Genomic DNA, 26,017 nt, shown 5'->3' with positions numbered 1-26,017 from the left:
AATATATGGAATAGAGGACAAAAGGAACTGGCCACACTACTCTATTATCTTCTGTCCTAGTTGCCTCATGAATGATGGGTTTTGGACTAGATAACAATATACACCCAGATAGGTCGGTCTTATAGGCTTTTGAGGTTAACAACTTTTGTCAGGTTTACTATGCTGCCATCTAGTTGTTACATAAGGAGTCACGTCATAATTCCCATTTGAATTACATTAGCGACTGTACTGCCATCTCGTGTTCGTTTACGGCGAACGGGTGGCGATCCGGGCGGTTGTTCTTTTCAAAGTGTTGCCGATTTTAACATAGCGATGAGTTATCTGTTACATATAGGGTTTTGTATTACCGAATACCCGTTAAACTGTAATTACAAAACTCCAGGTTTTTCTTAACGCATCACTTCCTGACTACGTCTGTGGTCTGTTGGTCAGCATGCTGGCTTGCAGATCTCGAGGTCCCAGGTTCGATTCCGAGGATTCCCCTGGGTGTCTAGAGTCTGGAAATTTTTATGAATGTGAGTGTGATTGTGTGCCGGTTCCCATTTATGCCCATAACTTTTTCTTGTTGAATATTTTCATAATTTTCGCACTGCCACATGAAACTGAAATGGAAGTTAATTCTTGTGTTGCAGGCTACTTTGATTCTTCTAGTATACACAGCAATGAAATAAAAGTTAATTTTGTAATTCATTCCTTTGCATTTTTGCAGAAAAATACTTAATGCAGACTGTTGCGAAAACGCAACACTAGGCAGATATGGGTTTTAGCCAATTATCAAAAACATAAAATATATCAAGACTGTCGCTGGGCAGTAATCTGAACACACGTTTCAGCGTCACATTGTTGACGAGTAACTCCATCTGCCAGCACAACCACGAAGCATTAATAGATGCTATAGAGTAACCAACAAAGAGAAAAAAAATAAACATCACTTCCAAATTTGAAGTATAAATATACAGTTTTAGGTACTTTAGAATTTTATATAAATACAGATTAAATTATGCAAAATCGTCTTCATCCTTGTACAGGAGAGATGAGATGATTCTTGATTCTCGTTCATTACCCGACTTGTATGTAGCCATTCTACCTAAATAGAAGAAAGAAATCATACTAATGTCGTGTTTATTATGAAAATATTTTTTTTCGTGATAAGATATAGTTCTTAAATTATTATTATTATTATTATTATTATTATTATTATTATTATTATTATTATTATTATTATTATTATTATTATAGGTCTCGCAAGTACGGATTACCGACGGAAGGAATGCGAATCAAACACTGCGATAAGGAAGAGCGGGCGAGAGCAAAGGTCACGAGATAACTTCAGTGATATTCAAGAGTACAGTCGGAAGAGAAATGATATCGATGGAATCAGTCTTGCATTGTGATAGTTACATTACGACTTTAGTTTGTTCCATTGCATGTGACTTGTATCGCACGGTATTATTTCATTCGTAAACATATGTTGCGCGTTTAATTAGCTTCGAATTTTTCTCTTCCTACGTTCTTTATTTTCTCAGCGATGTCCTCTTTGTTCATGTTCTTGGAAGAGACAGTACCTCTATCGGCTCGTACCTCTCCCCCCTCGGCGTACCTACATACACACGTCAAAACAGGCAGCAACGCCACCATTAGTTTTCGGTAATCGTTTCTTGCGCGAGCTATAGTATTATTATTATTATTATTATTATTATTATTATTATTATTATTATTGAAACATCTTTACACAAATAATTAAAAGTATCATTTCCCTCTGTTGGAGTCGTCAAAACACGCCACCGAAATAACTAGCCGCTGACGGTAAAATTCCGTAGCTGACAATAGCCCTGAAAACACCAGATTCAGCTACAAAACCGCTAACATGGGAACACTGGGCATCAACGATTCTTGATTGATTCAGATTTACTCCAGCGGCGAAGCCTTCCTTCACGGCCCTCTTGATCGTCGCCCTTGGCCGTTGTCTTAGCAAACTTTTGGTTAATACCAATTAGCCTGGTAGTTGAAGTATTGCATTGGTGAAGAGGTAGGTTGAAATTTTTTACATTTAAAATATAATACAGATATAAGTGTATATGCTGTAAGCAAACGTACGATAATGGGTAACCTAGTGGGCAATGACATTCAGTATTCTGTATCTCAGTCCATTTGTGGTGGTTGTCTTCAAAATAGCATAAACTGGTAAAATTCAAGTATTCCATATACTGTTTACTGCTCAAAATGTTTTCTCCACATTGAAGTAACATGTCGCTAGAACTGAACAATGGTAGAACTATACTAGCGGTTACTTTGAAATCACAATTTTCTCCTGGAGCTAAATAAAATAGAAATGGATAAATGTCACTATTCTTGATGACTGAGAAAGTACGCCTACAGTGTGAGTTATACTGTTATCTATATTTATGCTAATAAGATTAAATGCGCATTTTTATATAACAATCGCTTGCGCTGCTGTCCCCATGAGAGGTTCTATAAATATAGCAGTTATTGTTTTTATTAGGCCTGCCTACGTTTTTCTAACATTGATGGTATCTAGTTATATTATATAGTACCAAAATATAATTACCAATCTTTACCATTCAACGTTCAAACAACTGATTACGTGATAGATATACCTTAGCAAAACTTATATACAGAATGTCTCATTTATCTTGTGCACCTATTATAACTTTTTTTGTTTGGATAGGTATTGGAATTTTTGTTTTTGAGTTATATTAGAACGAGGGGCTAACATGAGTGTAGAGATTTGGTGCATGCAACTACAATATGGTACAAGATGCACGTGACGTCATCAATTTTTCAAATAGCACTACATACTTTAATCGTGTTACATTGATTACACACATTAAGACGAGTTCAAAAATGTATCACAATGTCGCCTTCCCAATCAATAACAACAACAAAATGCAAAACGAAAGTCATTAGAATGTGCCGTTTGTTTTGGTGCCCCATTCATCTTGTGCATTGATATACATAAAACGAAAGACGACTGATTTCCGTACACGCCGTCTGTTGTGTGTTTTCTGTCTTAACATGTAAACAAACCACAGCAACTGTCGACGCCACAATCCACGCACAGTGAACTGCACGTTCTCCCGACCTGTCGCCACTCGACTTTTTCCTGTGGGGAACTGTAAACGACAGTGTGTGCCAGAACTTTCTGACAACACCAGACGACATGCAGCAACGCATTCGACAGGCTTGTGTGTTCATTCAGCCAGCAACATGCCGGGCAGTCATACAGTCTTTTGGGTAACGCCTTCGAATGTGCGTTAGTGTGAATGGTCACCGTTTGGAACATCTTCTGTGACTCTCAAAGCATAACATTATCACATTGGAAGTACGTTTTTGTTTCGTTTCGTTGTTGTTATTGATTAGGAAGGCGACATTGTAATACATTTGAAGAGTCCACTGCAAGAATGATGGATGTCATTTGGAATACATCTTTCAGGAGAAGCAATTGAAAGTTTTAAATGCTTAGCGCTCAAAGCTTAACTGTCATTTTCCGATCATTACTGGACAATGACTATCGGTGTTAATACCATATAACTCTCTATTAATATTCTATGTGTCTTAAGCTATGCATTGAGAGTCTTGGTTCATTTTCGACAAGAAAGTGACATTCATCATTCTTGCAGTGGACTCTTCATTTTTGAACTCGTCTTAATGTGTGTAATCAATGTAACATGATTAAAGTATGTAGTGCTGTTTGAAAAATTGATGACGTCACGTGTATCTTGTACCATAATGTAGTTACATCCACCAAACCTCCACACTCATGTTAGCCCCTCATTCTAACATAATGCTCAAAAACAAAAACACTAATACCTATCCAAAGAAAAAAATGATAATAGGTGCACAAGATAAATGAGGGGTTCACAACAAGAGTGGACCAAGTCCATCAGGAATACTTCTGAGATATTGAGTCTTAAACTTCCTGGCTCATGCTTAGCAACCTTCTGAGATATTGAGTCTTAAACTTCCTGGCTCATGCTTAGCAACCTTCACCTTCCATAGGAAATGCTGCCCTCTGTGGAGTAACAAATGAGTTATGGACTTTGTTTGTTATGGCAATGAATAAATCTAAGTTTTCTTCATCCGAGATTGTATTAATCCACAAACTGATCACTGATGGACTTGGTCCACTCTGGTTGTGAGCCCCTCAAATGACATACCGTGTATAGGCCTAGTTGTTTATTCATTCAAGAAAAGTCGGACATTGTTGCAATGTCGAGATGAGGTTAAATGATTTCTGTTTCGTAGTAGGACTACAGCCGAAGTCTTAAAGTTATATTATTAATTTTGTAGAACAGATCTTGTGTGAAAATGTGTACGAGGAAGTGGGATTCGAATTTGATCGTTATAATTTGTAGCAAATGTTTCTCAGCTGTTCAGTTGCCGTAATCATTGTCAGTTTCATAACCTCTTTCAGTTGTGATGGATGTGATCAAGACGGAGCCTGAGGATGATACTTTCGGCTTACTACTGCATGACACCAAATACAATAAGGAACAGAATAAGGCTTTATCAGAGGTAAACTGAAGTTTTTGATGTTTTTTCTATAAATGTATTTGTCGCACAGTACAGATATGAATTTGCTAAAGGATATCCTTCACCACATTGGCTTTACTTATCGTATACTGTTATTATATCGTAAATATTTGAGAATGCGATCCGTTCAGAGACAATGGCAAATTGGAATTATGGTATTTTGTACCGATTTAATAATTTCGTAATATTGATAAAAGTATTTTGGCTGAATGTTACTTATGTCCCGCCCACTATAGGAGACATATGCCAGTTTTATACTAATCCTAAACATATTTAGTATAACTTGTTGCTTGTGGGGAATCCCAAACCCCGACCTTCACCCCTAAGAGCGCCAGTCCTTACATACCCGTCAATCAAGGCCTTCTGACAAATAAAAGCAATTGACAGTATATATTTCAGCCATGACAACCTCATAAAATATCCTATGAATTGAATAATCGATCTTGCTACGTACAACATAATTATATTATATTATATTATTACCTGTTTCAGCGAGTACTGACGACCACTCCAAATACGACAATTTGGTCCAGGGAACATTCTCTTTTGGCACAAGGATGATTTATGTAACATGTTTCTAAATTAGTCTTTTAAATACCGGTACATTCTTTAATAATATTTGGTCCAGGGAGCATTCTCTTTTGGCACAAGGATGATTTATGTAACATGTTTCTAAATTATTAGTCTTTTAAATACCGGTACATTCTTTAATAAATCACTGGAAAACAAATGTGAATATAGGGATGTGGAATGAGTACGAAATTATTATTATTTTTCGGCACATCATTTTTACGTAAATAACGACAAATAAAAACTAACATGCCACATATTTTAAGAAATGCAGGAAACAAGCATGAATATTATTCACCATTCTTAATGATCTTGGGATAGAAAAAAAAAAACGTATGGAATAGAAATTACATACAGTTAATGTGCGTGTAATAAACAATAAGCAAACCATCTTCGATTAACCATTTCAAAACAACGTGAATATAGCGTGGATTGTGTAGGAAAATAATTTCCTATATGTTGCACCCAATGTGCATCATTGTAAACTTACAAAACAAATGAAAATTAACTTTGCATATAAACACTATTTGAAGAAAGATAGGAGATATGAAGTAATAATAAGCGTTCTTAATGATCTTTGGATGGAAAATAACAATGAAGTATGTATAAAATAGAAATTACATACAGGTGAGCATATAAAAACCACTAAGTAGAATCATATGTGATTAAAAAGCTTAAATTACTCCAGGTTTAGTGTAAGAGTGATCTATATCTAACGCTGTCTCCCAGCAAATTACTTAATTCATAAAAACAGAAAAATCGTGTTAGAAGATTGAATTTGTGTATTCTCTGAAATTTTCAAAATATCTGTAGGCAGTCTTTTACATTAGATTGCCGAAAATTGGTTTATAGCGTAGCATTGGCAGTGATAAAAGTGTGGAATATTCGTTCAGTGGGCGGTGGATACTCTACATTGCCCGATTAGGAATGTGAAGGTTGTAGTGGGACACCATTTCGGTGTTGCGAATATTATTATTTATGTTGTATGTTTTATGTGATATTCGTATATGGTTCAGCTATCAGATGATTTCGTATCTTATTGGGTGATTACTTTACGTATATTTTATTAATCTTCCGTTGTTTCGCTGACATCTTGTGTAAATACATTGCTTGCTGCTATATGTTCGTTACATTTTATAGCCACAGTCTAGCATATACAGTCACGAAGATTAGGATGATTTTTTGCATTTGTCGCGATAGTTGATAGTCGCTTGGAGCGCTTTGAGTACTAGGAACAATAGACTTTGGCACTTCCAACGTGATCTAATACAAGCCCTAAGGCAGACCATGTGACTCGTTTAACCCGATCATGAAGGGCGACGTAAATTAGCTGCAATGCATAAAGAGTAAAATATATTTCTTTAAAATGTAGTGTAATTGCATTAATAAAATTTAAAACAATGATTATGAGACACGTCAGACATAATCCTCTTGCGAGTTAAGGTTTAATATTAATTTTGATGTGAAAATTACGTTCGTATGTGTAATTCCTGCCTTTATTTCGATTAAATATTACGAAATCCTTGTATATTAATTCATGCATGATTAAGTAATTTTCAGTTGCACTGCACGGATATTTAGATATGTTGAAATTGTAGGTTATGTTTACTGTACCAGTTGCCCCTTGCTGTCTAATTTTAGTGGTCTCCAATACCCTGCCATTACATATGTATGTTATGTCATATGGGAATTATAGGTTATGTTTACTATATTTAACTTATATTCTTTTTATTACACTTGAAAATATCTTCCATTTTAAACTTAGAATGTTGGTGCAAACAGATTGTGTTAACATATAAAATTCTCTTCACATTAAAATAACACAGTTTTGTAATTATTTCTGCAACATATTATGCAACAAGAAGTAAACGGAACTCATGGACACAATACACTAAATAAAACTTAGCAATGATACCTAATAAAGTTATAATATAATATTTCACTGAGCTGCATACACTGAAATAGGAAACCCGAACATACGAAATGTTCGTTATCGGTTGTAATAACTGTAATTGACTAAAATACAATAATTTGAATAATAATATGGGACAAGGAGACGTTTGTAGTACTATAAATTGTAAGAAAAACAGGTCAGAGTTATCCTTCTTCCGAAAGATCCAGGAAGGTGAATTTATAAAATATAATATATACTTTATGAAAATAATATATAGACCGTATGTATTTCATATTTCAATAGTGGAAGGAAGGTGTTAATTTTTTTTTCAAAAGAACATGATATCGAAAGTAAAATACCTTTTTTCATCTGCTAGGGAAAGGTTCTGTGATGAGGCGATAGTAGCGATCCTCGTGGTTAGCAACTATCTATGGATGCATATTTATTAAGTATTGAGCTTCATGACTGTATATACTAGATTGTGACATAGCTATATACAGAAATTGACTGTTGTGTTCCTAATAGTGGAGCGTGTGAGTAGGGATTGAATGTGATGACGTCATTTGTAGCCATGAGGTGTTGCAGGTGTGGTGAGTTCGTTGTTTACGAGATTGTATATAATCTCGTAATCAGCGGATAAAATAGACTTAGAACACTAAATTATTTAAGCCTGCTTTGCATATATCGTCTTCTGTAATTACGTTGATTTGTGTTGTCTTGTCTGTTGGTCACGTATACTTTCGTAAAGAATGCTAAGTTTCTAGGACGGATTCCTAGTGAATCTGTACATTTCTCTAAGGTTAGAGCCCTGTTTAGGTGTGTGTGTGTGTGTGTGTGTTTGTGTGTTTGTGTGTGTGTGCGTGCGTGCGTGTGTTTTTTTTAATCAAACATTAGTGGCTAATTAATGCATTCGTATGTGCGAATACATCGACAGTAGAATAGTGGGATAAGTTGTTTGGATTTACTGCAGAATAATAACGTTAAGCTTTCGGTATGTAAGGGTTTCCTGTCGAGGTTATTATTTACGGTGGAGAGGAATGCGTTTGTTCATAAGATATGACGTAATGCGTGACGTAATATATGACGTGTCGGAGATTTGCGATTGGGTTCATCTTTTGTATAAGTTTCAAGCATCTGGTTTGTAAGTGTTCGTGTAACCTAATAGTTAAGGGTGTTTGTCGAGTTTAGAATGATGCAATATTTGCGACAGGTTCTACATTGGACAGACAGGCATATCATTCCAAACTCGATACAAAGAACACATTAGAGCAATAACCAGAGGACACAATACATCTACATATGCTGAACACGTAACTAATGCTAACCACACATACAATAACATAAATACAAACATGGAAATCCTACACATACAACACAAAAACCAAAAACTCAACACACTAGAACAATATGAAATATACAGACACACTAAAACACACCATAATCAAATTCTCAACACACAGATCAATTTCAGAACACACACACTATTTGACTTAACTCTTCGTCACACGAACGCACCCACACAACAGGCAGCGATGTTGAGATGACGCCAAGACACAGAAGGTTCAGAGGATGGTGTCAAGTAGCACGGAATCAGCTGAAAGCCGCACATGCTTACATAATTACTCACTTACTTACTGGCTTTTAAGGAACCCGGAGGTTCATTGCCGCCCTCACATAAGCCCGCCATTGGTCCCTATCCTGAGCAAGATTAATCCCGTCTCTACCATCATATCCCACCTCCCTCAAATCCATTTTAATATTATCTTCCCACCTACGTCTCGGCCATCCTAAAGGTCTTTTTCCCTCCAGCCCCCCAACTAACACACTATATGCATTTCTGGATTCGCCCATACGTGCTACATGCCCTGCCCATCTCGTCTGGATTTAATGTTCCTAATTATGTCAGGTGAAGGATACAATGCGTGCAGCTCTGCGTTGTGTAACTTTCTCCATTCTCCTGTAACTTCATCCCTTTTAGCTCCAAATATTTTCCTAAGCACCTTATTCTCAATAACCCTCAATCTCTGTTCCTCTCTCAATGTGAGAGTCCAAGTTTCACAGCCATACAGAACAACCGGGAATATAACTGTTTTATAAATTCTAACTTTCAGATATTTTGACAGCAGACTAGATGACAAAAGCTTCTCAACCGAATAATAACAGGCATTTCCCATATTTATTCTGCATTTAATTTCCTCCCGAGTGTCATTTATATTTGTTACTGTTGCTCCAAGATATTTGAATTTTTCCACCTCCTCGAAAGATAAATCTCCAACTTTTATAGTTCCATTTCGTACAATATTCTGATCACGAGACATAATCATATACTTCGTCTTTTCGGGATTTACTTACAACCCTATCTCTTTACTTGCTTCAAGTAGAATTTCTGCGTTTTCCCTAAACGTTTGTGCATTTTCTCCTAACATATTCACGTCATCTGCATAGACAAGGCATATTCTAGAGCAAAGTTAAAAAGTAAAACTTACATAATTAACACAATGAATTAATAATAATTATTCACAACACTATATTTCCGGTAGTTAGCAGGGAATTATCTCAAATACATTGCCCTAGCAATAACTGTGGAGCCATTGAGCGAAAAGCTCAAACTTATGCAAAGTTATATTCAATGATTTCGATAGATTTTTTGAAGTCCTATCTTGTTAAGAATTAAGTCTATATAAAAATAATAATACATTTTATTTATAATCGATTTGAGTTCATCCTGCCCCGAACAAATCTGTGAAAATAGGCCACACTGTTGAGTAGGTCATCTGGTGCCCCTTGCACATTAATTCACACTGAATGTGTCTTTTTGTGCAGCAGGTAGTTCAAAGACCAGAGCGGGCAATAATGGTTTTCCTTTATACATAAGTAATTTCTAGGCATCCAGGATAGTGTATAAAAATTGTTGTGGTGACAACAGAACAATCCAGAATCTCATTGTTTTTATTCGTTATTTTGTTTTTTTGGAAAACAACTCAAATTTTTTGTTTAATCCAACATAATCTTCAAAATATGCTACAATATATGCAGAATAATATATTATATGTGACTAGTTGCAGGAAATGGAACCTAAAGTCGGATTTTTCATTCTTTTGGTTTTTATGGTTTCAGAAAGAGGATGCCATACTGAGCATTTAAAAAAAAAATTCATGACTCTAGGTGCTGTAGTTTTTAATGTTATTTATTGAATGTTGATATTACATTATGTACTTTTCGAGAAAAATGCAATTAAAGTTTTCACTTGTTTTCTTAGCAACTGTAAGAAAGATTTAGGTATTTAAGAAGCACTGTGTAAAACTACGTCCTAGTTTGATACTTAAAAAAAAAAGCCTACAGGTAGCGCAAGATGTCAAAACATAGAAATGCAGTTTTTACGTTACAAATTCGTTAATTTGTTCTCCTGTAAAATTTCCTTTCACGACTTTAGGTCCCTTTTAGTGCAAAGGGGCACAAATGTAGTGTTGTGCGACAGTCACTTAGGTCAGATGACTTGCTAAATGGATGACAACTGCGTTCGTGTCCTGCTCATACTTATCAGGATTTCTGACACCACCATTATACTCAATAATGGAAAAGAAACGATTTTACTGGAAGAGCTGGAGCTCTCAGGATATTATAGGAAAACTACATGGTTGCTGAACTTAGGTTCTAGATCCAGTTAGTGCAAATGAAAACTCTACTTGATTTATTAAATATTTACACAATATATACACAAGTTACTTACAATGGTATATCTGTTGCTTCCCTGATGCCATTACGACTTGGTCTTTGATCCCTGCCCGACCGTGTCTCCATCTGACTATATCACTGTCTGTCTGCCAATCTTCTTACCAACACTTTCTATGTTCTCTTATCGGTTTCCCAGCCGGGGTACCACCCACGCTCTCCACCAGGTGAGAAGGGCTTTAAACCCCTTTTGATTATATGTGCTTTAAGATGTCGTCTGAAACATCTGCTACAGTTGATTCGATTCAGTGCAGTACAGTGATAATTCGTTTTAATGAGACTACGCGTAAGGAAAGAGTTGGAACGATGTGTGATATAATTTAACCAATTAAAATGCATGCTTTGTTCTACTGAACCAATGCTATTAGTCCAGCAATGATCCGTGGCATAAGAATACTTTTATCGTAGGCAGTGATTTACCACACGCGCGACAAAACTCTGTAACGCTGGCTAAGAATCTATTTACTTTACCAGCTGGAATTGTACTACATTTTTGCTAAAGACCATGTATTCCGCTGTCACTGTTCCCGGACTGTTCAAATTTTACACTCCACAGGAAATCATGCTACAGAGCATTGTTAAGCCCTGGGGCATAACAGTAGTAGTGACCGACCGAAATTTGCAAAGAAATATGCTCGATTAGCTTTTCGTATTAATACAGACGTTCATAACATGTCTAAAAAATGTTTTTGCATGAAAGATTTGTATTGGCTCATGAATACTGGCCCCATTCATCATAATGTCAAGCTGCTTACGAGGATATGTAGAGAGCAGCTTGTAACGTTAGTAGTCTTCTTCAAACACCTTGTAATAAATTGTTCATTTAACACTTCTGTTTGTACTACAGGAACGGAACTTCTTGGATCAGCATGTGACTGGTATAAAAGAGGAATATGTGGACCAGAGTTCTGATCTCTTATCTGAGATAAAATTTGAGGAAGATCCGGTGCCAGTATCATTCCCTGTGGTGAAACGTGAACCAGAGGTGAGTGGAGCACAAGGAATGCACTGTGTGTTCTACTTCCAGTGTTTATCTTGTATTTTGATTGTCACGGAAGCTGACTAATACTATAGTAATAATAATAATAATAATAATAATAATAATAATAATAATAATAATAATATAAGAAGTGTGTGTTATCTGTTATATACAAATCTGTGAATATATGCCACACTGTTAACCCTTTCATACCCAAAAGATTTTATTTGATGAAAAATAACTTTTCCTAGCTTTGTGCTTTGAATGAATGCTTCTAATGACTACAGATTTTTTTTTAAATTGGCAGGAAAATATACCAGAGACCTTTAACTTGCAAGTTACTGATTGACATTTGTACTATTTTAAAAGATCTTCTGACCTTCCAAGAACACTTAGATTACAGGCTACGCTGGGAGGAAAAGGGTTGAGCAGCTCATCTGTTGGCAACTTGATTCACCATGCTTGTTTCATATTGAGATTTTTTTATATTGTTATAAAATCCGCATTTACCTTGTTTCCTACGGACTTTTATATGCCATTATTTTCTCTGTCTGCCATAAAACCGGTCTCTTTAATTGTTTTACCAGCTTCCGCAATGACGACAAATTCTAGGTTCCATACCTCAATTCATTTGGAGTTATGAATCTTCTGAATCCGCAGAAAAAAATCTCTATTAGAAATTAGTTCACAACTGTGGTGGCAGAACTTTTAGTTTTCCTGTTTTATGCTAAAAGATTATGTGTTAGAGTGCATTTTGATTTAATAAAACTTTCAACAGTGAAATATATTAGTGTTTCAATATATAACCTGTTCACTCTTTATTTACGTCAAATATTCTTGCAAATTCTGATGACATTTCATGCAGGTCATTTATACATGACATGCACATATTTACAAGATTGGAATTTGATTCGAATCCGATACATACAAGCAAATAACCTGAATTTGAGTAAAGATGTGTTGGAGAAGTATGTCAATATATATCGGAAGTCTTTGGATTTTGTGTAAAAGAGATTAAAACCTTACTAAGAAGTTAGATTGGAATCACTAGGTTTGAATAGTGAGGTACCTGCCATAGGAAACCATTGACCTATATGCTAGTTATACCTCTTGTCATTATTTCCAGAATGATTTCTTCGATGTGGACAGATTTCAGCGGGAACAAAAAGTGGAAGTATCTTCAGAGGAGAATGAAGTGGAGAGGTGAGTGTATTGAAATATTCAGCAGCTAATAAAATCTGTAATTTCAGACGGATTCTTCTAATACTTTAAGGAAGTGTTAAAATTCTTGTTTCTACATCAATGTCTATGAAACGTTTCGAAGTTGGACGCAAAGAAACAAAATTGTGAAAAATTAGATTACGCGAGATTTTCTGACATTAAAAATCGAATAAAAATTACAAATTCTAACCGATTCTTCTAATTTCTTACAAAAACGTTAAATTCGTGTTCTTCCACACATATCTATCAAAAGTGTGTTGCTTTTGCTGGTTCTGTTTTTTCAGAACTGAATTTAATGACGACGTACGAGATAGATTTTGTAATGTATGGCATTGTTTTTATCTACTATATTTGTGTAGTTATTCCTATTGACGCCTCGATATATCTTGGCACTGAAATGACATAATATTCAATAAAGTTATCATTACCATGACAAGTAACACACTACAACTCCTATTATATTTTCTGTTTTATTATTCCGCTCTTCTTCGAGAACTAGGATTTCCTTTTGGGTACGATCACGTCATTGCTTTGATTCGCAACATTTCCATTGCGGCTGCATTTTGTTAGTTGGCTGCTTTTTGTGGTACAAAAGTTGCGGTAAGTTTTGCGGATCTGTACTGGTATACTTAAAGGTTGAATTACTTTTACAGCAGCAAGGGGGAGCTTTTCGTGTCTCTGCTTATATTTCACTGCATTTTTAGGTTGTGTTTCTTGTGAGATTTTCATATAATGTAACGCAGGAAATGTATCTTAAGTAGTTTGTTATGAAAGATAGAACAAAGTTTTGAATGATACAGAAAGGAAGGGGCTCGGTCAAGAAATGATTGAAAACAGAGGACAGTGTGAAGTTCTACTCGCCTTTGAGATCTCTTTTCAAGTTACAAGATCTATTTCATAGAAACTGGTTTAGGTTGTCAGCAAGATTTATTTTTTACTTTACAGCCTTTTATTTCATTGAGCCCAGCTTTTATATGAAATTTATTTTTAACAATATAATTTAAAGTTCGAATTGCGTTAGGAAATTCTGCTAAAAATTTTCATCTTTACTGTGACATTCGGTAGTAATTTATTTAATTTATTATCTGTTTCATCTTCTGTAGTAAATTGAACTTTTGAATGTAGACAATTTATATTATATACCGTAACAAATTTCGAGTTGTGTTTTGGTAGATTAATAAAGTATCATCAATTGTGAACATAATGGGTAGTAAGAATAAAGCTTAAGTATATTCTCAATATTTGTACTTATGAGTACAGCACTTCCTGTGACTATAGTCATAACCACTAGAACATACCCATTTTCGTAAGAATAAAGACATTCTACGTAACACTTAAGTACTCATCTCAGCAGTCTTCTTGATCAATTAAAAGTTAGTATATACTCGTGTTACCTGTCCTCTTTGACCACATTGCACCGTGATGCTCAGCTTTTTTTTTTAAGACTTTCACATGCTATTGGCTATGCTGTAGTGGTTATTGTTTTGCTTTTCGTAAATTTTGATAATGGATAAATATATATATATATATATATATATATATATATATATAAACAAGCATGAAAGACATAGTGTCCACATCTGTTGAGTAATGGCCAGCACGTCTGGCCGCGAAACCAGGTGGCCCGGGTTCGAATCCCGGTCGGGGCAAGTTACCTGGTTGAGGTTTTTTCCGGGGTTTTTCCTCAACCCACTAGGAACAAATGCTGGGTAACTTTCGGTGGTAAAATAACCCAATAAAATAGAAAAAAAGACATAGTGAATCAGAAAAGAGACATTAATTTTTTTTATTTTTATTTTATTGGGTTATTTTACGACGCTGTATCAACATCTAGGTTATTTAGCGTCTGAATGAAATGAAAGTGATAATGCCGGTGAAATGCGTCCGGGGTCCAGCACCGAAAGTTACCCAGCAATTCCTCGTATTGGATTGAGGGAAAACTCCGGAAAAAACCTCAACCAGGTAACTTGCCCCGACCGGGAAATGAACCCGGGCCACCTGGTTTCGCGGCCAGACGCGCTGACCGTTACTCCAGAGGTGTGGACAAGAGACGTTAATAAAAAGGAAACAAGAAAATAATACTGGGAAATCGTCATTACTGTATGTTGGATGGAGATTACAATCCATTTGTATAATTCTAGGTATGCTAATTGTATCTATTATGGAGCAGTTTTATATATATAATTTTAAAGTTACAAGAAATTGCATTTTCAATTCAAATTTTACAAAATAAACTGTAATTGATTGCTAATTATATTTGACAATACAATCTAACCTTATAAGTTGATAGCCATTTATATTTTTATAGGTTATGTCTTTATGAATAACAAATACGTGTTTAACCAATTTCACATTCACTTTTGTGAAGCGTTAAAGACTTCTGAAGTTCACTTTTTTTTTTCTGTTTTTTTCCATGAGGCATTACATAGTTAATAAATTTTTTTATTTAAATTGAAACTCAACTCAAGTCAAGAAATAGTCAGAATTAAGCCTGCAACAAAGCATACTCAGAATAACATGAGAACGACCTTATAAAAATGAGAATATACTAGCTTCTTTTTATTATTATCAAGCATGAGTATATATTCTGTACAAAATGGAGACTGGAGTATAATCTACTGTGCTTCCATGTTATGAGTATGTATTTAAAAATGAGTAGGTACTCAAATGTTTTTATTCTTACTAACAAGAGTATTTACTAAAAAAAAGTCCAGTATATACTATATACTCATGTTAATTTTTACCACCCAATGACCACTCAACTGTTTCAAGTCATTCATTCATTTATTTTATTCCATAGATCTTACATGAGCAATGAAGGTTTCAGATGTGGAACAAGTCAAAATTTTACAATATTACAAATACAATTTTTACAAATTTTTACAGTTTTACAATTTAGTAATTTTCTACAATTTTTACAGTTTTGTGCAATTTTTTACAATATTTTGGCGAGATGTAGTGAGATGAGGTGAGGTCCGAGGATTCGCCAAAAAATTACCCGGCATTTGCCATTTGGTTGGGGAAAACCTCGGAAAAACCCAACTAGGTAACCAAATCAAAGGGGGATAATCAAATCTAAGTGGTTGATGCCGAGGACTTGCCATAAGCATTCACTAAGTGAAGTTTGAAAATCACTGTCGCTGTTCGCACTTTCTTTTCCTTGTTCTGTATCACACATACAGACATGTAAGATTCATCTACTGATAGCTGTGGAAGCTTATGGAAAACTTGAACGTCTACCAGATCCGAGTGTGGCTCACGTCTCATAGCAGAAAGTAGATCAGGATGCGATCTGTTATCACTATTATTTCGATTGATGTGTATGATATTAACTTTACAAAGATTATCCATTGGTATATGTCTTTTCATTGGCGCAAATGCTCCATACAATTTTTGCATACAATACAAGGAGCGCATAGCTTATGTTGATCTCCAAGTTTGACAGCAAATAACATAAATGTGCTGTCTTCACAAACTCCGAACATAGTTATTCTACTTACTTCTAGTATATATACCCTAATTTGGAATAGGAGAAGCAAATGTGTGCAGAATATTGAAACAGTTGGTGTTAAAAAAAGGTGTGTACCATGTGGGTTCCGAGGATGTGGATCAGAGTCCACAAAGAAACCCGAAAAATAGTGTGCAACGAAGTTTTGGACCGACGGATCTTTGATCTCCAGAGAACAAGGTGCTGGTGCAGGTGTTACGTGCTGTCTCTTCTCACTTTATAGATCTCTTGGATATGGAACAGCAAGTTTTGATGGAGAAATCGTTGCAATAAGTGAAAGTCTCAGGGATCTTCTATTTCACATCAATAAATTTAAAAATGTAGTTATATTGTCAGACTCCAAAGCAGCTATTATATCAATAGTCTCTAGACACACACCTTCATCTCAAACAGCAGAAATAACTAAAATGCTCTCTCAATTAATATAGCATAAAAGAATTGTATTCCAATGGATACCGTCCCATTGTGGAATCCTGGGAAACGAGAATGCGGATGCTTTAGCAAAGAAGGGCAGCACTGCTACTTACAGACCTGTTACTAAATCTACGTATTACTCTGTGAAGAGATTTATTAAATCTACATACTTAGACTTCAACAAACAAAACTTGATAACACAATCTCTAGGGAAAAAATGGAACTTTCTGCATCAAAATCCACAGTTAATTCCCGATTTACCACGAAAATCGTCTGTAGCTGCATTTAGATTCGCAACAGGCCATGATTGTTTGGCCAAACACCTGCATAGAATTTCAATATATTAGTGTCCTAACTGCCCATTGTGTAACTCAAACCAAGAAATATGTGCTTCATTGGCTGACCATGATAATATCTTTGAAAAATATTGGAGTGCAAGAAGTGAAATGACTTTATTGTCAAATGGCTGGCATTAGAAAACAACAACAACTTTTGGACCAGTCTGAGACTGGTGGAGATAACTTTCTTTAAAGAATTGTGACAGAAGATGAAATATGGCTCCACCATTTTGAACTAGAGACAAACAATAGAGTGGCAGCATGGAAATTCACTAGAGAAAAATAAATTCAAATCTGCACCTTCGGCAGGAAAAGTTATGACTGCTGTGTTATTCGATTCAGAAGGAGTCTTGCTTGAGGACATCATGCCAAATGGAATCACCATTAATTCTGACGCGTATGTGGTAATTCTCAAGAAAGTCCAAGCTTGATTTAAGGCAATTTTGATACTTCAAAAATTACTCATAGATAATTTACAAGGACGCATCTCTAATGGTACTCTACTCCTGATGAAATACGTTTGTTTTGATTTGAATATTCAATAATTGAATGTATACTTGTCGCGATTATTTTATAGACTCATAATATGTTTCCTTCAGGATTGCAGCTACCAATGAGAGGAATGTATCGTCAGAATTCTACAGCATTGTACTTGGTGAGAACGAGACTGTGTGTGAGATTTCTAAGACTTCAGATGTCTCGGGAAAACCTGCACGGACTCGTGAAGATGAGAAGAAATTCAGATTTGAATTGTCTAAAATATGTTTTTCGAATTCTGCAAAATTGAGCGGATATTTAGCCAAGGACACAGGCAAGAAACATTCCAAATGCGATGTTTGTGGCAAGTGTTTTGCAAGATCGAGGTACCTAAAATCACATGAAAGCCTGCACAGAGGCGAGAAACATTTCAAGTGTGATCTTTGTGGTAAGAGTTTCTCTCAAAATGTCAACCTGAAAAGACATATTCGCACCCATAGGGGCGAGAAACCTTTCAATTGTGATGTATGTGGCAAGCGTTTCTCGCAATGCAATAATTTAAAAAGCCATAAACTCGTGCATACGGGAGAAAGACCTTTCAAGTGTGATGTTTGTGGCAAATGTTTCTCCCGATCGAATATCCTTAGATGTCATGAACGCTGGCACAAGGGCGAGAAACCTTTCAAATGCGATGTTTGTGGTAAGCGCTGCTTGCAATTAAATAACTTAAAAAAACACCTACGCCGGCACACGGCAGAGGCATTTCGAGTGTAAAGTTTTTTGGTACGTCTGTCTTTAATGTGAGTAGCATTATACACTATAAACTCCTGCACATAGGGGAGAAATTTTTCGAATGTGATGTTTGTGGTAATTTTTTTTCGCTGTTACTTTAAAATTCCATTTATGCCGACGCCGACATAGGCGACGGAGATTTCATATGTAATTTTTGTGGTACTTTTTTTTCCCCCCACTGTTCCTTAATTTAAAATCCCATCTACGCCTGCTGACAAGCGTTATACTTTTCTAATGTGGTAAGTGTTTCTTTGAGTGTTGTAACCTAAAAATCCTTGAACCATGTAACAGTGACGATTAAGATTTCAAATGCGATATTCGTGTCCAGTGATTTTTTAAGTTATTACTGTGATTATTTTTGTGGCAAACGTTTCTCATATAAAAATCAGTAACCTATACTTATTCAATCAAAAATATATTTGCCTTGAAATAATAAAAATGTATATTTCTATAAATTGCTCTCTTCTACTCTGAATCGAGATGTGTAAAAATCGTTGCACTCTTACGCACTGGCGAAGAAACTGCTCAGTGTGATGGTTGTTAAATGTGTTTCTCTAGTAGGTGTACTTACTGGCTTTGAAGGAACCCGGAGGTTCATTGCCGCCCTCACATAAGCTCGCCATTGGTCCCTATCCTGAGCAAGATTAATGCAGTCTCTACCATCATATCCCACCTCCCTCAAATCCATATTAATATTATCTTCCCATCTATGTCGCGACCTCCCCAAAAGTCTTTTTCCCTCCGGCCTCCCAACTAACACTCTGTATGCATTTCTGGATTCGCCCATACGTGCTACATGTCCTGCTCATCTCAAATGTCTGGATTTTATGTTCCTATTTATGTCAGGTGAAGTATGCAATGCGTGCAGCTCTGCGTTGTGTAACTTTCTCCAGTCTCCTGTAACTTCATCCCTTCTCTAGTAGGTGTAGCTTAAGTATTCATGCACTCAAATATATTGGTAACAAAGCTTCCTAATGCGATTTTTGTTGTGCTTCTGGTAGTCAGATACCCTAAACACCATGAACGCCTGTAGACGAGAAGCCTTTCATACTTTTATCTGTGAAACGTGTGTCTTTTAAAAAGAACTATTTTAAATACGATTTCAAACATACTGACGAAAAGCTTTGGTAATGGGATGACTGTGGAATGCGTTTCTCTCAGTCCTGTAACTTCGTGAACACTAGAACAGGTGACAAACCTTATAGGCCTTATCTACAATAACCTGATCGGAAACGAGAGCGGAAATACTTTTCAAATTCGTACACTGAAAGGTGAGCATTCGTAATTACCAAGTAACTTGCCGGGAACTTTAAAGGTGATTGATTCTTTTGTCAACATGAAACTACTACCTCCTTGTATTTTTTCTAGTAAGGAGGCCGTAACAGAAATCTTCTTCATTCATCGAGTCTAACTAACTAAAGAATTCAGTAGAACCACTTCCGGTATTATGCTACGTGTATCTGACCAGATTATAACCTGAATTGAATTCTTATATATTCTGTGTTCTAAGTTTTGAAGGTGTTTAACGTGTGTATATGTTAGCTGTCTTGTACTCGCGAGAGAACGCCATTGTTCAGTTATTCACATATAATATCAGAATGCGTAATATCGTATTTACATGTCGTTATTGTCATATCGATATGTATAGTCGTTTCCATTCTTGCTTTATTGTGAATCAGAAAGCACTTTTGTAGTCATATAATGTACTTGTCAAAATTTAATTGAAGTTACCGTGATTTTCCATATTTATCATGTTATTTCTTATATATACTCATTCATGACAATGAAAAATATGATAAAATATCAGAGTGAAATGTCGCTTTGTACTACAAGACTAGGAAATATAACGGGCTACTGTCCTAAGTCTGGAAAGTTTGACATTTATGAAGAAGTACATTGTATTTCATCCACTGACTCCACCAAACGTGCCGACATCATAGCAATTGATAACAATCAAAAGATTGGCTTCATAATCGATCCCACTATAAGATTTGAGGGTGCCGAATTCCAACCACAAGAAGTAGATCTGGAAAAGAAAATACATTATGAACCCTGCTTGCTTTCCTTATCTGGAAGGGAAATACCGCATACCTTTTTGTCGCTGGGAAGTAATTGGCTTGCTCTTTGGTGCAAGGGGCACTATATCACGATTTTGTATCAATTTCTTTCACCGTTTCCATATCGATCTTTTGGAACTTAAATATATAGCCATTAATGTTTTAAGACATTCCTTGTTAATTGTAAATAACCATCTGTACAGCTCTATATATGAAAAATAAATTATTCATGGCGAGGATAGCTGCCCCCCAAAAATAAATTAAATTAAAATAAAATAAAAATAAAATTTTAATTTAAAATATAATATTATTGATCTACAATTAATTTAGGTGCTGTTACCGCTCAGTACCCCTTTTTCAAGGGCAGCTATCCTTTTTGGATTCTTCTCTCTCAGTGGAACAAACTGAATCAATATGAACAGGTTAATTTATTTAACTCTTACATACAATTAATAACCTATACTTTTTCAATCAAGATTATATTTTCCTTGAAATAATAAAGATATACATTTATATAAATTACAACTGAATATTTTGTCAAATATGTTATGTTTGAAATAGTATCGTATGAGGATTTTAACGTTTATTTTCATCCTTTAGAAAATCCATCATGTCTCGCAATTACCTCTCTTTCTAGCTGAAAGCTTGTTTGATACTATTAAGGGGTTAGGTACAGCTTACAGCAGTAAAATTTTTGGAAATACTCAACATTTTTTTCCTCCATTACTGTATCTTGTACAATAATGAAAACTAGTATGTATAAAACACTGTCCTACTGCTATCGTTACCTCAGAACAACAGTGGGATATCTTGTAAAAATGATATTTTAAGTAATGATAAAAATTGCTCATGAACATCGAGTGTACTGCTAGCATTACAAGATTTTCTTCTTTGGACTCTTTCTTTACTTAAAACTTGGACATCGTATCAGACTGTGTAACATATGTCGAACCACCTGCATTCCTTATTGCTGTGCGGGAATTTTTCATATCTTACATTAATCCTATGTTTACCAGTATGTAACTTACATTCGGTAGAAGACTCATAAATCTTCTGAAGCCGTATTCCTCATTCTATTGACCTCCCATCCTAAAAAACTAATTCAAAGTAGAGTAACTACCCGCCACAGGAGACAAATATTGCACATTTTTATCATTGTGAATGTGACGATATAAACTAATTTTTAACACTTTTATCACAGCCACAATACATTTAGAATTTTTATTGCACTAAATCGGTACATGGAATTAACACTGCATTAATACATTGATTATTGCACAAAACATACGCTTACGTGGCTCCTGACATGGCGTATAGCAGGCACGACAACATTTTCCAACTAAATGATACTCCCGTGAGGAATGATAATTATAGGTGTGTAATATTATGTGACAGGATTGCTTAGGCTAGTTTAGGTGTATATTTTGTCATAACTTAGGTTAAGTTAGGTGTGTAATCTGTGAGATTTAGGTTACTTTACATTAGGTTTGTTGTATTGCTAGAGGTTAGTTTAGGTTAGATTAGGTGTGCAGTAAGTATTTATAAAAAGTTTCCTTTATTTCTACAGTGAAAGTGTAGTGTTTTAAATATTTTTAAACTATTCAAATTAGAAACGTAAACGGAGTTTAACCGCTAAAGTAATAAGTTAGAGAACTGGACACATTTGAACTGTTTTTGTGTTTACATTTTTTATTGACATCCATTATTTATTTTTAAATTTTAAATGCCACATGATTATATGACATTGTTTAATAAATAGCTCAGAATGTTATATTTTCAGAAGTTGCATATTTCTGAAACATATACAGGGTGGGGCATAGGAACCAAGTGTTTTTGAAAATAATCATAAAACAGTTAGATTTTGTTTTCAACACATTTTATTCGTAGAACAACGTTTGTGAGAACATACCATTTCAATTATGAGCGGAAAATTACATCTAGCATGTGATGTCCGTCTGTGTTCACGCATTGTTTAAGGCGCTGACGAAAATTTGACCTCTATTCTTTCCAGGGGATCTCTGTTGATTTGGGTGATGTGTTGACGTACTGTGTCCTTTAATTCATCTAATATTCGGGGCTTATCCTCGTAAACACGTGCCTTTAGGTATCCACATAGAAAAAATCACGTGGACAGGTCAGGGGACCGAGGGAGCCATGGAAGATCACCAAATCTCGTCCGTCTGTGTTCACGCATTGTTTAAGGCGCTGACGAAAATTTGACCTCTATTCTTTCCAGGGGATCTCTGTTGATTTGGGTGATGTGTTGACGTACTGTGTCCTTTAATTCATCTAATATACGGGGCTTATCCTCGTAAACACGTGCCTTTAGGTATCCACATAGAAAAAATCACGTGGACAGGTCAGGGGACCGAGGGAGCCATGGAAGATCACCAAATCTCGAAATGAGACGATTGGAAAACAGGAGGCAAAGAACTGCCATTGATGCTCTGGAGATATGCACAGTGGCCCCATCTTGCTGAAACCACCTATATAGTATGGGTGTAAATGTAAATCGCCATGCAAAATCCATCTTACCGTACGATTGCTGATTCCAAGAGCAGCTGAATTTCTTCAAGCAGAGCGGCCTGGGCTGCGCAATATCGCTTATCTGACTGAAAGTTTTCTGGAGTTCGCACTCTGTCTTGGGGGCCGGGCGATTTATTCTTTAGTATTGCGCCTTTTTTTTTTAAGATTTTTTAACCCAACATAAGATTGTGTCACGCACGGGAACAGAATCATTGCGATTAATATTGAATCTGTAGCAAAACTCACGCCATATCGCGGTCACCGACTCGCCATTTCTAACAAAACAATCATACGCAAACATGCATCCACTGCTCCATGATGCTGACTGCAGGTGAAATGCTATGAGCCACGGAATGAAATGTCACATGCCACACGTCTCTCCCTTTCATAATGACCGAGTACAAGCCATTTAAAAAACACTTGGTTCCCATGCCCCACCCTGTATTAACTCAGAACTAACTCTTCAAACATGTTCAAAACTGTATCAAAACCTTTGAACAGGTTGGGGTACTTCAGAAAACAAATTCAATAATTAAGGTTCAAAAATGGCATGTGAGGAGCACTATTATGGTTACATTATTTATTATTATTTTTTTTTTGTTAAGTACCGAAGTCCACATGAAAGCGTTTCATTGTCATAGCACGAGGTCTTTCTTCTGAATTCTCTGGTTGTGTGAATTTTATGACAATATTACTTTTCTCTGTTTTACTGCGGTCTTCAGTTTTAGGATCTGTAAAGTTCCAAGTTGTCAATTTCTGTGAGATGCGTTTGCAATTCACTGTGGGCTAGCATCAAGCAGATGCACTATCACCTTTACTTTTTAACTTTTCTCTAGTGTATGCCATTAGGAAAGTCCAGGATAACAGAGAGGGTTTGGAATTGAACGGGTTACATCAGTTGCTTGTCTATGTGGATGACGTGAATATGTTAGGAGAAAATCCACAAACGATTAGGGAAAACACGAAATTTTACTTGAAGCAAGTAAAGAGATAGGTTTGGGTTTGGAAGTAAATCCCGAAAAGACAAAGTATATGATTATGTCTCGCGATGAGAATTGTACGAAATGGAAATATAAAAATTGGAAATTTATCCTTTCAAGAAGTAGAAAAATTCAAATACCTGGCAGCAACAGTAACAAATATAAATGATACACGGGAGTAAATTAAACATAGAATAAATATGGGAAATGCCTGTTTTTATTCGGTTGAGAAGCTTTTATCATCCAGTCTGCTGTCAAAAAATCTGAAAGTAAGAATTTATAAAACATTTATATTACTGGTTGTTCTTTATGGTTGTGAAACTTGGAATCTCAATTTCAGAGAGGAACAAATGTTAAGGGTGTTTGAGAATAAGGTGCTTAGAAAATATTTGAGGCTAAGAGGGATGAAGTTATAGGAGAATGGAGAAAGTTACACAACACAGAACTGCACGCATTGTATTCTTCACCTGACATAATTAGTAACATTAAATCCAGACGTTTGAGATGGGCAGGACATGTAGCGCGTATGGGCGAATCCAGAAATGCATATAGAGTATTAGTTGGGTGGCCGGAGGGAAAAAGACTTTCGGGGATGCCGAGACATAGATGGGAGATAATATTAAAATGGATTTGAGGGAAGTGGGATGTGATGATAGAGACTGGATTGATCTTGCTCAGGATAGGGACCAATGACGGGCTTATGTGAGGGCGGCAATGAACCTCCGGGCTCTTTAAAAGCCAATAAGTAAGTAAGTAAGTAAAGTTCCAAGTTAGTCGAAACCCCTACATAAACCTGGCATTGTCCACCTACCTCTTCCAATTGTCCAACTTAGAGAACTTAAGTTTCCATTGTTGCATATTACGTCAGCAGAACATTTCCTCAGAGTCATTTCTTTTTACGGTTACTATATCTTGTAAAGTTGCACATAAATCTGACATTGAAGATGTAGCTATTAACAGACTGGTGTTCTCCGGTTTTCTCATTCTGAGTTCTCATGTAGCTTCTTGAAGCCCTGACGTCAATCAATTCCAGCAATTCTGTTACTATCCAATGCTTCGATATATTTTCAAGTTAAATGAAGAGCATAATCATATGCTAATTTGCGTATGATTGTGTAAGTCATACCATAATCAATCTTAGTACATTTAATAACATAATTAACTAATTCGGTCTTCTGCTCCTTTCTGAGCACCTGGTCCTCATGTACCACGAACCATATTTTCCACTATATCTAATCCTTCTTAAATTTCATTTGGTAAAATAATGACATGTGAGACATGTGATACTTTTAAGCTTTGTGTGTGAAAAATGTGTAAGTATTTCGTATTCAAAACAAAGTAAAAATATTACACAGTATTATCACCATTTAATACGAAAAAAATTCGTTCTGGCACCGGGAATCGAACCCAGGACCTCTCAGCTCTACGCGCTGAGTGCTCTTTCCAACTGAGCTATGCCGGGACACGATCCATGGTGCCGGCCGAACTCCTCTCGTAATGCTTTTTACGGCCTTACTACCTGCACTTTAGACAATGTAAGTCATACATGCAGGAGCGCATATTTAAATGACTTTATGGCCATATTCAACATCAGGTCCACACCTGTGGAGTAACAGTCAGCGCGTCTGGCTGCGAAACCAGGTGGCCCGGGTTCGAATCCCGGTCGGGGCAAGTTACCTGGTTGAGGTTTTTTCCGGGGTTTTTCCTCAACCCAATACGAGCAAATGCTGGGTAACTTTCGGTGCTGGGCCCCGGACTCATTTCACCGGCATTATCACCTTCATATCATTCAGACGCTAAATAACCTAGATGTTGATACAGCGTCGTAAAATAACCCAATAAAATAAATTCAACATCAGTTTGTGACAACTGCTAACAGTTAATACAATACATATTCATTATATATGAGGTCTCGCCCACCTCATTGAATATTACACGACTACTATGAAGTGGGCAATGTGTATTATCACCATTT

At 35.9% G+C, this 26,017-nt stretch overlaps 1 protein-coding gene and 1 long non-coding RNA gene across 2 annotated transcripts in view; one reads left to right on the top strand and one right to left on the bottom strand.

The window, feature by feature from the left end:
* Positions 1-26,017, bottom strand: part of LOC138691745 (uncharacterized) — a 400,261-nt gene that overhangs the window by 185,424 nt on the left and 188,820 nt on the right. The window lies entirely within an intron of this gene.
* On the top strand, positions 1,955-18,858 carry LOC138691735 (zinc finger protein 233-like). Its single transcript, XM_069814045.1, has 5 exons — positions 1,955-2,029; positions 4,436-4,536; positions 11,598-11,735; positions 12,856-12,932; positions 17,810-18,858. Exons 2-5 carry the CDS (start codon positions 4,441-4,443, stop codon positions 18,459-18,461), a joined length of 963 nt encoding a protein of 320 aa, XP_069670146.1. The 5' UTR covers positions 1,955-2,029; positions 4,436-4,440; the 3' UTR covers positions 18,462-18,858.

This window comes from Periplaneta americana, chromosome 16 (assembly GCF_040183065.1).
Source record: "Periplaneta americana isolate PAMFEO1 chromosome 16, P.americana_PAMFEO1_priV1, whole genome shotgun sequence".
Lineage (NCBI taxonomy): Eukaryota > Metazoa > Arthropoda > Insecta > Blattodea > Blattidae > Periplaneta > Periplaneta americana.
Note: the sequence above shows the minus strand (reverse complement) of the source record. Positions and strands in the feature narration are given on the sequence as shown.